General features: G+C 39.5%; 1 protein-coding gene across 1 annotated transcript in view; it reads right to left on the bottom strand.

Moving 5' to 3' along the window:
- The window catches only part of LOC136759576 (plectin), a 348,280-nt gene that overhangs the window by 111,412 nt on the left and 223,799 nt on the right, over positions 1-13,069 (bottom strand). Inside the window, exons 15-29 of the mRNA XM_066714579.1 lie at positions 12,346-12,439; positions 12,014-12,168; positions 10,558-10,876; positions 10,272-10,349; positions 9,997-10,158; positions 9,656-9,760; positions 9,201-9,296; positions 8,837-8,962; positions 8,417-8,569; positions 8,169-8,323; positions 7,623-7,749; positions 6,643-6,826; positions 2,560-2,717; positions 597-775; positions 363-501 (exon numbers count right to left, since the gene is read on the bottom strand). Of these exons, the coding sequence (XP_066570676.1) occupies positions 363-501; positions 597-775; positions 2,560-2,717; positions 6,643-6,826; positions 7,623-7,749; positions 8,169-8,323; positions 8,417-8,569; positions 8,837-8,962; positions 9,201-9,296; positions 9,656-9,760; positions 9,997-10,158; positions 10,272-10,349; positions 10,558-10,876; positions 12,014-12,168; positions 12,346-12,439 (2,230 nt within the window). The remainder of the gene's footprint in view (positions 1-362; positions 502-596; positions 776-2,559; positions 2,718-6,642; positions 6,827-7,622; positions 7,750-8,168; positions 8,324-8,416; positions 8,570-8,836; positions 8,963-9,200; positions 9,297-9,655; positions 9,761-9,996; positions 10,159-10,271; positions 10,350-10,557; positions 10,877-12,013; positions 12,169-12,345; positions 12,440-13,069) is intronic.

Raw genomic sequence — 13,069 nt, 5'->3', positions numbered from 1 at the left:
AATTCTACCAAGAAGTCAGTACATTTTCTCTGGTTAAATCTTTTACAATTGCTTTTATAGTGATCATGCCAGCATGGATCTATAGTAAATAGGCTAATTATATATATTATTATTATTAAAGCCACTATTATTGGTTTAAGTGGTTTTAAACATTAAAAACAAAAGAGAATTTCCAGAATTTAACCATTACATTAATGTCATTGTTATACATCATATAAGTATATTCAATCATAAAGTAGAAAATAACACAAAATTGTCCATATATGCTACTTATATTTTATGTAGCATGAGTTTTACTGTGAAGTGCAGTGTGCATACATATAAGTCTGTGGAGTAAATGGACTGGCAGTTAAAAGTACTACCTTAAGCTGGGTCCTGTAGGTCTCGGCTTCCTTGGCGTCAGCAGGCACCTTGTTGACTTCCCGCAGACGGTCTTCGTACTTCTTGAGCACCTCCTCGGCCCCCTGTGTGCTGCGAATCACCAGGTCGATGGTCTTCAGTCTGAGAGGAGAACCATGAGAGACAGGGTTTAGGGCACAATGCCTGTTGGCAGCAGGAGCAAGAGATGGAAGAATGTCGCTAAAAGTGGGCCGTACTTGTCAAGGTAGACTGAGGAGAGGCTATAGACATGGTCCATCTTCTGCAAGGTGATGTCCAGTTCAGAACGCAGGACCGGGGCAGAGCTGGACTGCTGAGGTGATGCCAGGACTGCCTCCGTCTTCTCAGTCACTTTGTCCAGGTTCTTCTTGATGCCCTCCAGCTCTGTGTGAATTTTCTGTGGAGGGGGAAATAAATCAAAACTTTCATGTAAGACTTCTACTAAAAAAGGAAACTGACTTCTAGACATAGCTGTTCCTACCATTAGATATAACAACCTCCTTGCTTGAAGAATAAGTGGAACCTGCTTTTATTACTTCATATACTACTTTATGACTCGGCAGAATCTGGTAAATTAAACAAATAATTGAGCCACCAAAAATGTTAATGTACTCAAACTGTAACTCAAAAATCTCAAAAAATGTAAATCAAAGTTTTTGATTCTTCAACTAACGTAATACGTAGTACTTGAGAAGTACAAAATTCGACACATGAACATATAGGTATCAAAGTACTGACATAACACACTTTAGATGCTGATCTTTGCTGCCTGACAGATCGAGTAGGATAAAATCCTTCCAGAAGATCAAAGCTGAAGAGCAGTGTTAACAAAGCTGTGAACAGCACTCCGAGCAGAGAAAGGAAAAGCCGGAGAAGGAGGGAGAGAAGCCCCCACAGAATGCCATCTTCCGACTCCATGGATACATAGGCCCTGTAACAGAATGGCTCTGCCACACCAAAACAAACTGATCTCTCTCCCTTTCTCTCTCTCTCTCTCTGCCTTGCAACGGAAATGAGGCAGCTATGGAATGGCTGAGCCTGGCATTCTTTACCCTCTCAGTTCACTGAACACTGCTTTCAATGCACCTCCTTCCTGCACTCCCCTCACGCGCTCATTCCCTTGCTCGCCCTCAAATCTCTCGCTCTCCCTCCATCTCTGAAGGGCTTTGTTTGCCGTGCCAGTGTGGAGCCCTCAGCAGGGAGAGAACATGCAGCATGTATTGTCTTTTTTGGTTGCTTGTTTGTTTCTCTCCCTTGTTGTGTGACCTGATTTAACATACATCATCTGTCTCTTTTACCACAGTTTGGATCATTTCTTGCCTCTTCCAGTTTTGAAATTCCCAGTCACTACATGACATGGCAAAATTCACACCTATGTACCTTTTCTTTAAAAATCACATTAATTTAAGATGATGCAGCATCATTTAAATTCCTTCTTAATAAATCACATTTGGAGATGGAATAGGTATAACAATTTGTTACTCATCTATTTACTTCAGTTCAAACTTGCTTGATTGGTTTAATGTGAATGTATACTTGTAACATTTCAAAGTATAAACTTATTGTTAATGTTTTTTTTTATTATTATTGTTATTTTACTGTTAGCTAAGTTTTTGTTTTCTTTACTTTCTTTTTCTCAGAAGTGCTTTGAATTTATTCAGATTTTGGCACATATAATGAATATCACCTACTACTTAAACACAACAGTATACATGCAATTTTAAGACACTAAGTAATATGAACCATTATAAACACTTATGTTAAACTTAAAAAGACAGTTGAATCACACGATGGAGCTACGTCTCCTTAAAAGTCACACATTAGTTCTATCCAGGGGCAGAGCCTCAGATTATAATTTAGATAAAACCATATTTCACTACAATTTAAGGGCTCTGATTAAACCATATGGCAATACTGTCTGCTTAATTTAATTGACTTTATATTCACCTCCAGTTTGCACTGAAACTTAGTGGATCTAAAACCACAAGACGCAAAAAAATTAATGGTGGTATATGACTAGTTTCATGCTATCAAGTATAAAATAAGACAGCCTAAATAATATCAGAAATCAGGCAATCATTTGAATAATTGAAAAATCTGCTCAGGGACCCCAGTGGTACAAACTTGAGACAAAAAGAAGTATAAGCTTTTCCATCAGGTGAAAATAGTATCATAGTGTACCTTCTGCTCGTTGATTCTCTGGGAACAGTCTTTCAGGGGGTCCTTGTCCAAGGGCAGACGGATCTTGTGGATGGTACGAGACTCGCAACCCTCCAGCTGCAGGCGGATGTCTTTTATCTGGGAGATGAAGCTCTTGCAAACCGACTCGTCTTGTTCTCCTAGATACCATGAAACATGGTTACCCTTAAACTCAGGACCTTTCTTTCAACAGTGAAAACTTTTCTCCAGCTCTGTTTCTGGAGAGCACCAATGTATTTTATCTGACCAATTCCTAAAAGAATGCATGCATGTTAGTTATTATTTACATAAAGTCACTTGGTTAGATTAAGGGAACTCTGGTCTTGAAGAGTATGCTGGTGTTCGTCCCACAAAACCTCTACTTTAATGAGTTTACAAAATAAAATAAAAAAGATTCAAGCAGTTCATTAAAACCTCTAAAACCTCCAAAACATTCTTGATGTACATCAGCTATGTGCTGCACATAATTAGTCAAAGTGCAACCAGATCACAACATGCATGTGGACAGTTTATACCAACATCTACAGGATTTATTGATTATAACACAGCAACCAATGTGAAGGCATGATAGTGGATTTATGACTTGAAAGAAAGAGCATAGATGGTATATTTATATACAGTTCCATAGCTTTAGAAAATATAGGCAATCAGCAACTACATGAGTGCTCTAAAAGCAAGACAGTGGTCATCAGCACGGCACTCACCCTTCAATCTGTTCACTGAGCCTGGAAGGCGAAGTTCACAGTTACATAGTGCTAGGCTCCCACAACCTGCACTAATGTCCTATCTTCCTCACAACAAATCTAAACTGCCTGAGGGCAGCACTTCCAAATACTGGACATACATATAGTGATTTCCTTCTATATATATATATATATTAATGAAATCAGAAAAAAAAACAGTAGTTCAAAGTACTAAAAGTACTTAAAAACTGTTGCATACAGCTTGAGAGATGGGGGGATGCTTTCTTGTTGCCCTTTACACTGCAGTCACCTATTGTGTGTGTGTGTGTGTGTGTGTATATATATATATACACAGACACACAAATATTATATATATATATATATATATATATATATATATACAGTGAGGGAAAAAAGTATTTGATCCCCTGCTGATTTTGTACGTTTGCCCACTGACAAAGACATGATCAGTCTATAATTTTAATGGTAGGTGCATTTTAACATTGAGAGACAGAATAACAGCAAAGAAATCCAGAAAAACGCATTTCAAAAAAGTTATAAATTGATTTGCATGTTAATGAGGGAAATAAGTATTTGATCCCCTATCAATCAGCAAGATTTCTGGCTCCCAGGTGTCTTTTATACAGGTAACAAACTGAGATTAGGAGCACTCTCTTAAAGGGACACCTGTCCACAGAAGCAATCAATCAATCAGATTCCAAACTCTCCACCATAGCCAAGACCAAAGAGCTGTCCAAGGATGTCAGGGACAAGATTGTAGACTTACACAAGGCTGGAATGGGCTACAAGACCATCGCCAAGCAGCTTGGTGAGAAGGTGACAACAGTTGGTGCGATTATTCGCAAATGGAAGAAACAAAAAATAACTGTCAGTCTCCCTCGGTCTGGGGCTCCATGCAAGATCTCACCTCATGGAGTTTCAATGATCATGAGAACGGTGAGGAATCAGCCCAGAACTACACGGGAGGATCTTGTTAATGATCTCAAGGCAGCTGGGACCATAGTCACCAAGAAAACAATTGGTAACACACTATGCCGTGAAGGACTGAAATCCTGCAGCGCCCGCAAGGCCCCCCTGTTCAAGAAAGCACATGTACAGGCCCATCTGAAGTTTGCCAACATCTGAATGATTCAGAGGAGAACTAGGTGAAAGTGTTGTGGTCAGATGAGACCAAAATCGAGCTCTTTGGCATCAACTCAACTCGCCGTGTTTGGAGGAGGAGGAATGACCCCAAGAACACCATCCCCACCGTCAAACATGGAGGTGGAAACATTATGCTTTGGGGGTGTTTTTCTGCTACGGGGACAGGACAACTGCACCGCATCAAAGGGACGATGGACGGGGCCATGTACCGTCAAATCTTGGGTGAGAACCTCCTTCCCTCAGCCAGGGCATTGAAAATGGGTCGTGGATGGTATTCCAGCATGACAATAACCCAAAACACACAGCCAAGGCAACAAAGGAGTGGCTCAAGAAGAAGCACATTAAGGTCCTGGAGTGGCCTAGCCAGTCTCCAGACCTTAATCCCATAGAAAATCTGTGGAGGGAGCTAAAGGTTCGAGTTGCCAAACATCAGCCTCGAAACCTTAATGACTTGGAGAGGATCTGCAAAGAGGAGTGGGACAAAATATCTCCTGAGATGTGTGCAAACCTGTTGGCCAGCTACAAGAAACGTCTGACCTCTGTGATTGCCAACAAGGGTTTTGCCACCAAGTACGAAGTCGAAGGGGTCAAATACTTATTTCCCTCATTAACATGTAAATCAATTCATAACTTTTTTGAAATGCATTTTTCTGGATTTTGTTGTTATTCTGTCTCTCACTATTAAAATACACCTACCATTAAAATTATAGACTGATCATTTCTTTGTCAGTGGGCAAACATACAAAATCAGCAGGGGATCAAATACTTTTTTCCCCCACTGTATATATATACACTCACCTAAAGGATTATTAGGAACACCATACTAATACTGTGTTTGACCCCCTTTCGCCTTCAGAACTGCCTTAATTCTACGTGGCATTGATTCAACAAGGTGCTGAAAGCATTCTTTAGAAATGTTGGCCCATATTGATAGGATAGCATCTTGCAGTTGATGGAGATTTGTGGGATACACATCCAGGGCACGAAGCTCCTGTTCCACCACATCCCAAAGATGCTCTATTGGGTTGAGATCTGGTGACTGTGGGGGCCAGTTTAGTACAGTGAACTCATTGTCATGTTCAAGAAACCAATTTGAAATGATTCGACCTTCGTGACATGGTGCATTATCCTGCTGGAAGTAGCCATCAGAGGATGGGTACATGGTGGTCATAAAGGGATGGACATGGTCAGAAACAATGCTCAGGTAGGCCGTGGCATTTAAACGATGCCCAATTGGCACTAAGGGGCCTAAAGTGTGCCAAGAAAACATCCCCCACACCATTACACCACCACCACCAGCCTGCACAGTGGTAACAAGGCATGATGGATCCATGTTCTCATTCTGTTTACGCCAAATTCTGACTCTACCATCTGAATGTCTCAACAGAAATCGAGACTCATCAGACCAGGCAACATTTTTCCAGTCTTTAACTGTCCAATTTTGGTGAGCTTGTGCAAATTGTAGCCTCTTTTTCCTATTTGTAGTGGAGATGAGTGGTACCCGGTGGGGTCTTCTGCTGTTGTAGCCCATCCACCTCAAGGTTGTACGTGTTGTGGCTTCACAAATGCTTTGCTGCATACCTCGGTTGTAACGAGTGGTTATTTCAGTCAAAGTTGCTCTTCTATCAGCTTGAATCAGTCGGCCCATTCTCCTCTGACCTCTAGCATCAACAAGGCATTTTCGCCCACAGGACTGCCGCATACTGGATGTTTTTCCCTTTTCACACCATTCTTTGTAAACCCTAGAAATGGTTGTGCGTGAAAATCCCAGTAACTGAGCAGATTGTGAAATGCTCAGACTGGCCCGTCTGGCACCAACAACCATGCCACGCTCAAAATTGCTTAAATCACCTTTCTTTCCCATTCAGACATTCAGTTTGGAGTTCAGGAGATTGTCTTGACCAGGACCACACCCCTAAATGCATTGTGCCATGTGATTGGTTGGTTAGATAATTGCATTAATGAGAAATTGAACAGGTGTTCCTAATAATCCTTTAGGTGAGTGTGTATATATATATATATATATATATATATATATATATATATATATATATATATATATATATATATATTGATTAGGAGGTTCAGGTTATACTGAAATAGTACTTACGGAAAACAAATCCAACCAGTGCCAAATTGATAAACTTAGATATTTTAGAATTAATAAATATTAAGTGCATGAAATTAGTTTCGGTACATGGAGCTCCCAAGTTCTCACCTTTCTCCAGTGTGCGCAGCAGGTTTTCATAGTAATGGGTGGACTTAGTGTAGTCACTCTCCACCTGCATACGGTCATCGGCACCAAACACCTGAGAGTCCTGACTGTCTCTCATGAAGTCCTGGTAATGCAGCTCCAGGTTGCGGAGAATCAGTTTGTACTCCTCAGGTTTCAGTGTCTTAAACTAGAAGAAAAAGAGAGACTCGCATCACAGATCCTGCACCTTTCAGCAGACTTAGTATAACTGTCAGCCAATTGACACCTCACAACATCAGATTCTCAAATCAAGATAAGACAAAATCTGTCTTCAAAAGGGGCAGTGGCCTAAACTATTAAAGGAAAATATATAATTGAATTAGGAAGCACATACCTGAAATGTAAGTGAAAGCCATTTTTTACTTAATAAAAGTCTGTGTTTTCAAATTCTGTTCATATAACATTAAAAAAGAAAAACGCTAAATGTATTACATTTTCAAACGTCTTGATTGAATAGTAATTCAATGAAGATTTAACTTTCACATTTTTACCCACAATACTGTACTGTACTATATTGAATTAAAGCATAACTGTGTTCTTTTCATCAGTTTAAACTTGAAGAACAATTTCATATCATAAAAGTAGATCAACAGGAATAAATACAAATAACTTCATAGGCCTTGGGGGTGTGATAGAAATAATGAACTGTGATCCTTACTTAACATGTGTCTATGTGGTTTTCAGGTTTTTCATTCATGCGCTGTATTTGACAAATGCACAAGTGTTTTGGTGGATGTGGAGTCATTTTGTGATAGGTACAAGTACATCTGGGAAAAATCAGGTTATAAATAGATTGTTTAGCTGAATAATTATTATTTGTTAAACAGGGTCACTCTATCCATTTTCTCAGATTTTACATTGTTATTTTCTTTAAGAAACCACTAGAAATTCCAAGAGGGTTGGAAAATGGAGTTGAGGACTCCAATATGGGGACAGCCTTTTACCATGACGATGTTCCAGGACTGGATCTGCTGGATATCGCGGATCAGGTACTGCCAAGACAGCAGGCTCTTCATGTCAATGTGCAGTTGGTGCCACATCGTCATTAGTTTCTGCTGACTTGAGTCCAAGCTATAAGAGACAAACAGCAAGTTAACTTCATATGCCAAATTCTCTAAAAAGCCACTTTACAGACTTTGACCAGATAAAACTAGCATGTAACTTAGTATTCATTTTGAAAAGGAGAAGCATCTTATTAAACGTTACTTTAAAAAATACACAATGTACAATGTGATGGATGTGTCCACAAATATCTATTTGGCTTCATATTTCATACATTCATTAATAAAAGAGTTATTTGTAACTTTCAATCAAAAAATTAATTAGATAATCAAACACCTGGGTTTTATTTGGACACAGACACAAAACCACTCCAATTCACAAGAACATTTTACTAACTGAGAACTTGTGCAGCTTTGCAAATGTAAATATTCTCCTGTGACACCTTTTCCCAGAATCAAGAGTGGCTTTGGCATGGATGGGACCCCTACCCGGAGATGGCATCCATGGCCTCCTTGTTTGGTGGTGGGACAATGAAGCAGACAGACGGCACCACAGCCTCATTGCCTGAAGCATTTAGGATCTTCCACTTGTAGGGCTGGGAATTGTTCAGCAGAATGCACTCATCACCCTTGTGAACTGTGATCTATAAAACAGGGGAGCAGGAAGACATGTATTACTCATTGTTTTCTTTAGCGTCACCCATTATTAGATGTTCAAAGTGTTCAAAGGCCCTCACCTCCATCTGCTTGAAGTCACACACGGCCTGGACAGGGAGCTTGCTCTTGAGCGGGATGTTGGCGTTGCGTGGCTTCAGCTGGACAATGGCCTTGGCACGCTTGTTAAGCCCCGCCACGTGAGCCTTGTATTCATTCAGCTGCTCCTTCTCTTCCTGCAGTGACAGAGAAGGGCAAAGAGAGATCAGAACCATTGCTGGTGACTTATAGAGTTATAATCACCAATGTATTTTTGGAAGATTTATACATTAACCACAGGGTGAAATGTTTTTGTTTTTATTTTATTATTATATTAGTGTCCGGGTACTTAATTTGTCTGGCATACTAAAGCAGATTGGAATGGACTAAAAATTATTGTTCAGAGGTTGGATTTCCAGGTTCAGGATTTGTATAGAACCACCGCTCTTAGGAGTGGTACTTACAACAGCATCCTGCAGCAGGTCCTCCAGCCTGGTGACTGTGATGGATCGGTCACAACTGTATTTCTTCTTCATGGACTCCTGGATCTTCTTCAGATGTTCCTCAGCATCCTTCACATCTGAGAAGAACTGAAGAACAAAGGGAAACAAGGCATCAGTATGACAGTCTATGACAATGGTTTACACCCGAGCAACAGTTGCTTTGTTGGTTATGAAATATTCACATAACATTTAAAGCAATACCAGGCTACTGATAACCATTGGTGTTCAATGAAGAAAACAATGTAATACAGTGCTTACGTGTGGCATATTGTACATATTTCAAATGCTTTTTCATATTTCATGCATTTTTGGTGAATCACCATACCTGGAAGTATGCAGTATTTTCCTTGAGGTGGGCCTCAATGCAGCAGCACAGCTGTAGAATCCAGCTCCACTGGGTCTGTAAGGCTGCCATGAAGGCCTAGAGAGTGAGAAAAAAGCCAGACATACGAGATCATTCATAGTTTCATTGTGATTTAACACACCTTCCTTGCTCTTTGCTCTCCTTCTCATTTCTACTGAAATAGTAGGATAAGGCATCGCAGGACAGGATTTAAAAACTCACATTACTTTATTGTTTAAAAAATATATTTATTGAATTCGAATCACAGAACGAAATTGATTAAGAACTCATAGGTTACATAGGTAACAATAACTGAAAATCAAACAACTGATTTAAGCAAATTTTCTAGACCACTTTTACTTGTCAATGTCAATATCAGAATACTGTATTTAGAAAAATTGTTTTTATTTATTTTAAGATATGTATTTGTTTCTCACCTCCACTGTCTTTCTACCTGGATGTCCTTCCTTCAGCAGCCTCTCTCCGGTGACCTGAGTGTCGTTCACCTTCCTCTCCCTCTGCTCCAGCTCCCTCATCAGACCCTGTGTCATACAGACAGACAACCCTTACAATATAGTTCACAGTATGTGGGGGATCAGGTTTGGCACTATAAATATGCTGCTTTGGTGACAGGTTCAAACATATTTTTAGTAACTACTACTATGGCTTTGCTTTATTAGCTTCACCTTATGGATGGTCTGTTAGGCCTCTGACAAGACTGTAAAGGTCTGCATTTAATTTGATTCTATCGAGTAAGTCCGGGTGTAAATTGCCTCACCGAGTAGTTGTCTTTCTTAGCTGTCATATTGGTGTTGCGGTCACTCCAGTCGTAGTTCACTTCCTCTTCTTCCTTGTCGTTCAGCCACATGAGCTCCTTGGTTGCTGCGGTTACGAAGGCATGAAGCTGGTCCAGGTTGCGGAGGCGAGATTTGGAAGAGGTCTTTAAAAATAAAATGACAGATTTGTTTTAAAAATTGGAAAAGTAGAGGAATAAACAAATTCAAAAAGCATCCAGTGTATATGCTTTGCAAAAAATGTTTAACAAATACTTACCAGCAGTTTGGTGTACTGCAGGTCCAGTTTCCCAAGATAGTCTCTGTAAGCCCCTCTGCTCATAGGCGACAGCTGGCTCTGTATAAAATACAATAAATCCAAGCAAAGGTTACAAAGGTTGCATCAATGTTTTTCGAATCCATGTGTTATTCATTCCACCTCGGTGCTTGATTAATGAACAGAACTAATTATTCACTGAACTGAAGCTACTGAAACCTTGTTCATAGGCTTAACACAGGTGATGATTTCAGGAGAGACAGATGTGGTCTGTGCTATTGTTGGTTACCTCGTCAGCGCGTGCCCGCTCAATCTTAGCGCGGAAGTCTTCAATGGACTGGTGCAGGCCGCGGTGGCTACCCAGCTGGGACTCCACGGAGGGAAGGTCAGAGCCCCACTCTGCCCCATCAATGCGTCGCTGATTCTCCTCCACCCATGTCAACAGGTCCTGGATGTAGCGTAGGGTGACATCGTCCAGTTCTGGCCGCCCCCGGACTGTCTGCATCTGTTGGGAGGTGATGGCGGTCTGAGTCTGGGTGACTCCTGACTTCAGACGTAGGTTGTATTCTGTGCGCAGAGCTACCAGGCGCTCGTGAAGGTGGTAAACTCTGGGTAAAAACAGGACAATGGGAATTTAAAAGATGCAAACTAAAAAAAGACTCTCTGCAGTTGCGTTCATTCTTCTGCCTTACATTCAGTAAAGCTGATTGGGTAAGACAAACAAAAAACCTTTTACATGATTTATATTTATGCATCAAACTTTCTAATAAATCGTGATACCCATTTTCAAAAAGTAAAATTTGTTAGAACATAACATTCACAGTACAGTCTAAGAACATATTACATTAAAAAACAAAACTTGTGTGTTAATGCTAATACCCACTTATGAGATATATGATATCTTAGATAAACAATAATGCTTTAATACAAAATCTGAATATCTCCTGCTATTCAATGGAAACATCTTTGTTAGACAGGATGCAAAACAACTGAAAAAGAAACTAACTAAACTTAAAGTAAATATTTTTGGGGAAAAACACTAACAAACTTTCAGAAAATGAAAGAATAACAAGGAATATCAAAAGAAAAACATCCCTGCTGAAAGTTTTTAGGGAGAAAAATAAGCAATGTTGAAGTGTTGTGTTTGCTGCTAACATCAACTACTCAGCATGATAATTTGTAAGAATGAGTATAAGATTAATTTATAATATGAACTACCTGTTGACAAATCCCTCCTGGCACAGATGTGATGTTTGACAAATTTGAAAGATTCCACAGATCCTAGCATCCTGATATGGTTTGGTGTTATATATGCTTTTCAAAAGCTGATTTTGCAGATGCCTTTTAGTTTACAGTTTACATATATATATATATATATATATATATATATATATATATATATATATATATATAGTTAATTAAATACAATACTGATTCATGCACTGAGTAATATAAGTACAATTTGCCCCCAAATGTTTTGAGAATGACTGTGAAAGCTTTTTTGCAAATAAAGAAAGCAACAGCATTGGCTGGGAAAGTGGAAACATAATTCCTATATATTTTATTTTAAAACTATCTTTAGTGCATTTTGCTTTTAAGACTGTCTTTAACTATTTAAGCCACTCTGTATCCTGACACAGCTTTAGACTTCAATACTATGAATTGCACTGCAGACAAGCACAATGTCACACTTTGTACACAGGGCCTCCAGAGCCCTGCCCTCCTCCAGTGAAAAAGTGCCTCACCTCCTGTACATCTGCTCTGCCTGCAGGTGACGGCCATCCTTCAGCACCTGAACATCATTGAACAGCAGGCGGATCATGCCATCAGCCTTGTCCAGGTCCTTCTCGACCTCTGCCATGTTCTGGGGTGGCTTCCCCATGTTCATGAAGCGAATATCCTAAAGAGAGAGCTCAGATCACTGGGCTGCACCTCACTGAATTCATAAAAACAGACACTAAAAAGCAATTTTTTATTGTCTCTTTCTCTCACACAATAAGAGCTGAAAACATGCTTCCTGCTGAAGCCTTTTGAGGCTTCACTATTTGACCAGTCAGCAACTGATTCTGCCACTTACCGTCTGTAGGAGGGTTTCCACCTGGTTCAGCTGCTCCTCACAAACCCCAGACTCCATCTGGATTTTACTGACGATTCTCTGTAGTCTCTCTAACCTGGGACCAGAATGAATGAATTGGGTCAGTGACGAATAATGCAGAAATGGGTTTATAAAGAATTCTTTAAAAACAAGTCTTAGATAGGCTTCTTGTGGCAAATTTAAATATTATAATCTTTTTATAAGGATCCTGGCTAGTTTTAATATCTATTGTGTTTTATTCACTTTTTTTCTGTAATATTTTATTTAATGTATTATGGAGGTCAAATAGTTAAAAAAGGTTTAAGGGTGTGACATTTCTATGTGTGAGCTACAGCAACTTTATTTGGTGGGAAATGCACTGGTAATATATAATAATATAATACACAATTCAGTTAAACTAACATGAACATGAAAGAATTATACTTTTGCTTTTGTGATCTTGTGACACAGGCTAATTCAGAATGAAGATATTTATATAACGACCTTCAAACTTCTTATTATCTTCTGAAATCCTTTTATACACGAGCTGATGGCCAAAACTGTGATCTTATTAAATGTACAATGAACATGGCATTGATTGACCCATATAACACAGTATGTTAGCATGTGGTCAAGTTTACTGTGAAACTCTGCAGATCAGTAGAATGGAGGAACACTGAGAAAACAGACTTCAGAAAACAAACATATTCTGATTTTCGTTATTCCA

The sequence above is a fragment of the Amia ocellicauda genome, chromosome 10 (assembly GCF_036373705.1).
Source record: "Amia ocellicauda isolate fAmiCal2 chromosome 10, fAmiCal2.hap1, whole genome shotgun sequence".
Lineage (NCBI taxonomy): Eukaryota > Metazoa > Chordata > Actinopteri > Amiiformes > Amiidae > Amia > Amia ocellicauda.
The sequence above is the reverse complement of the archived record's forward strand: the minus strand, read 5'-3'. Positions and strand labels throughout refer to the sequence as shown.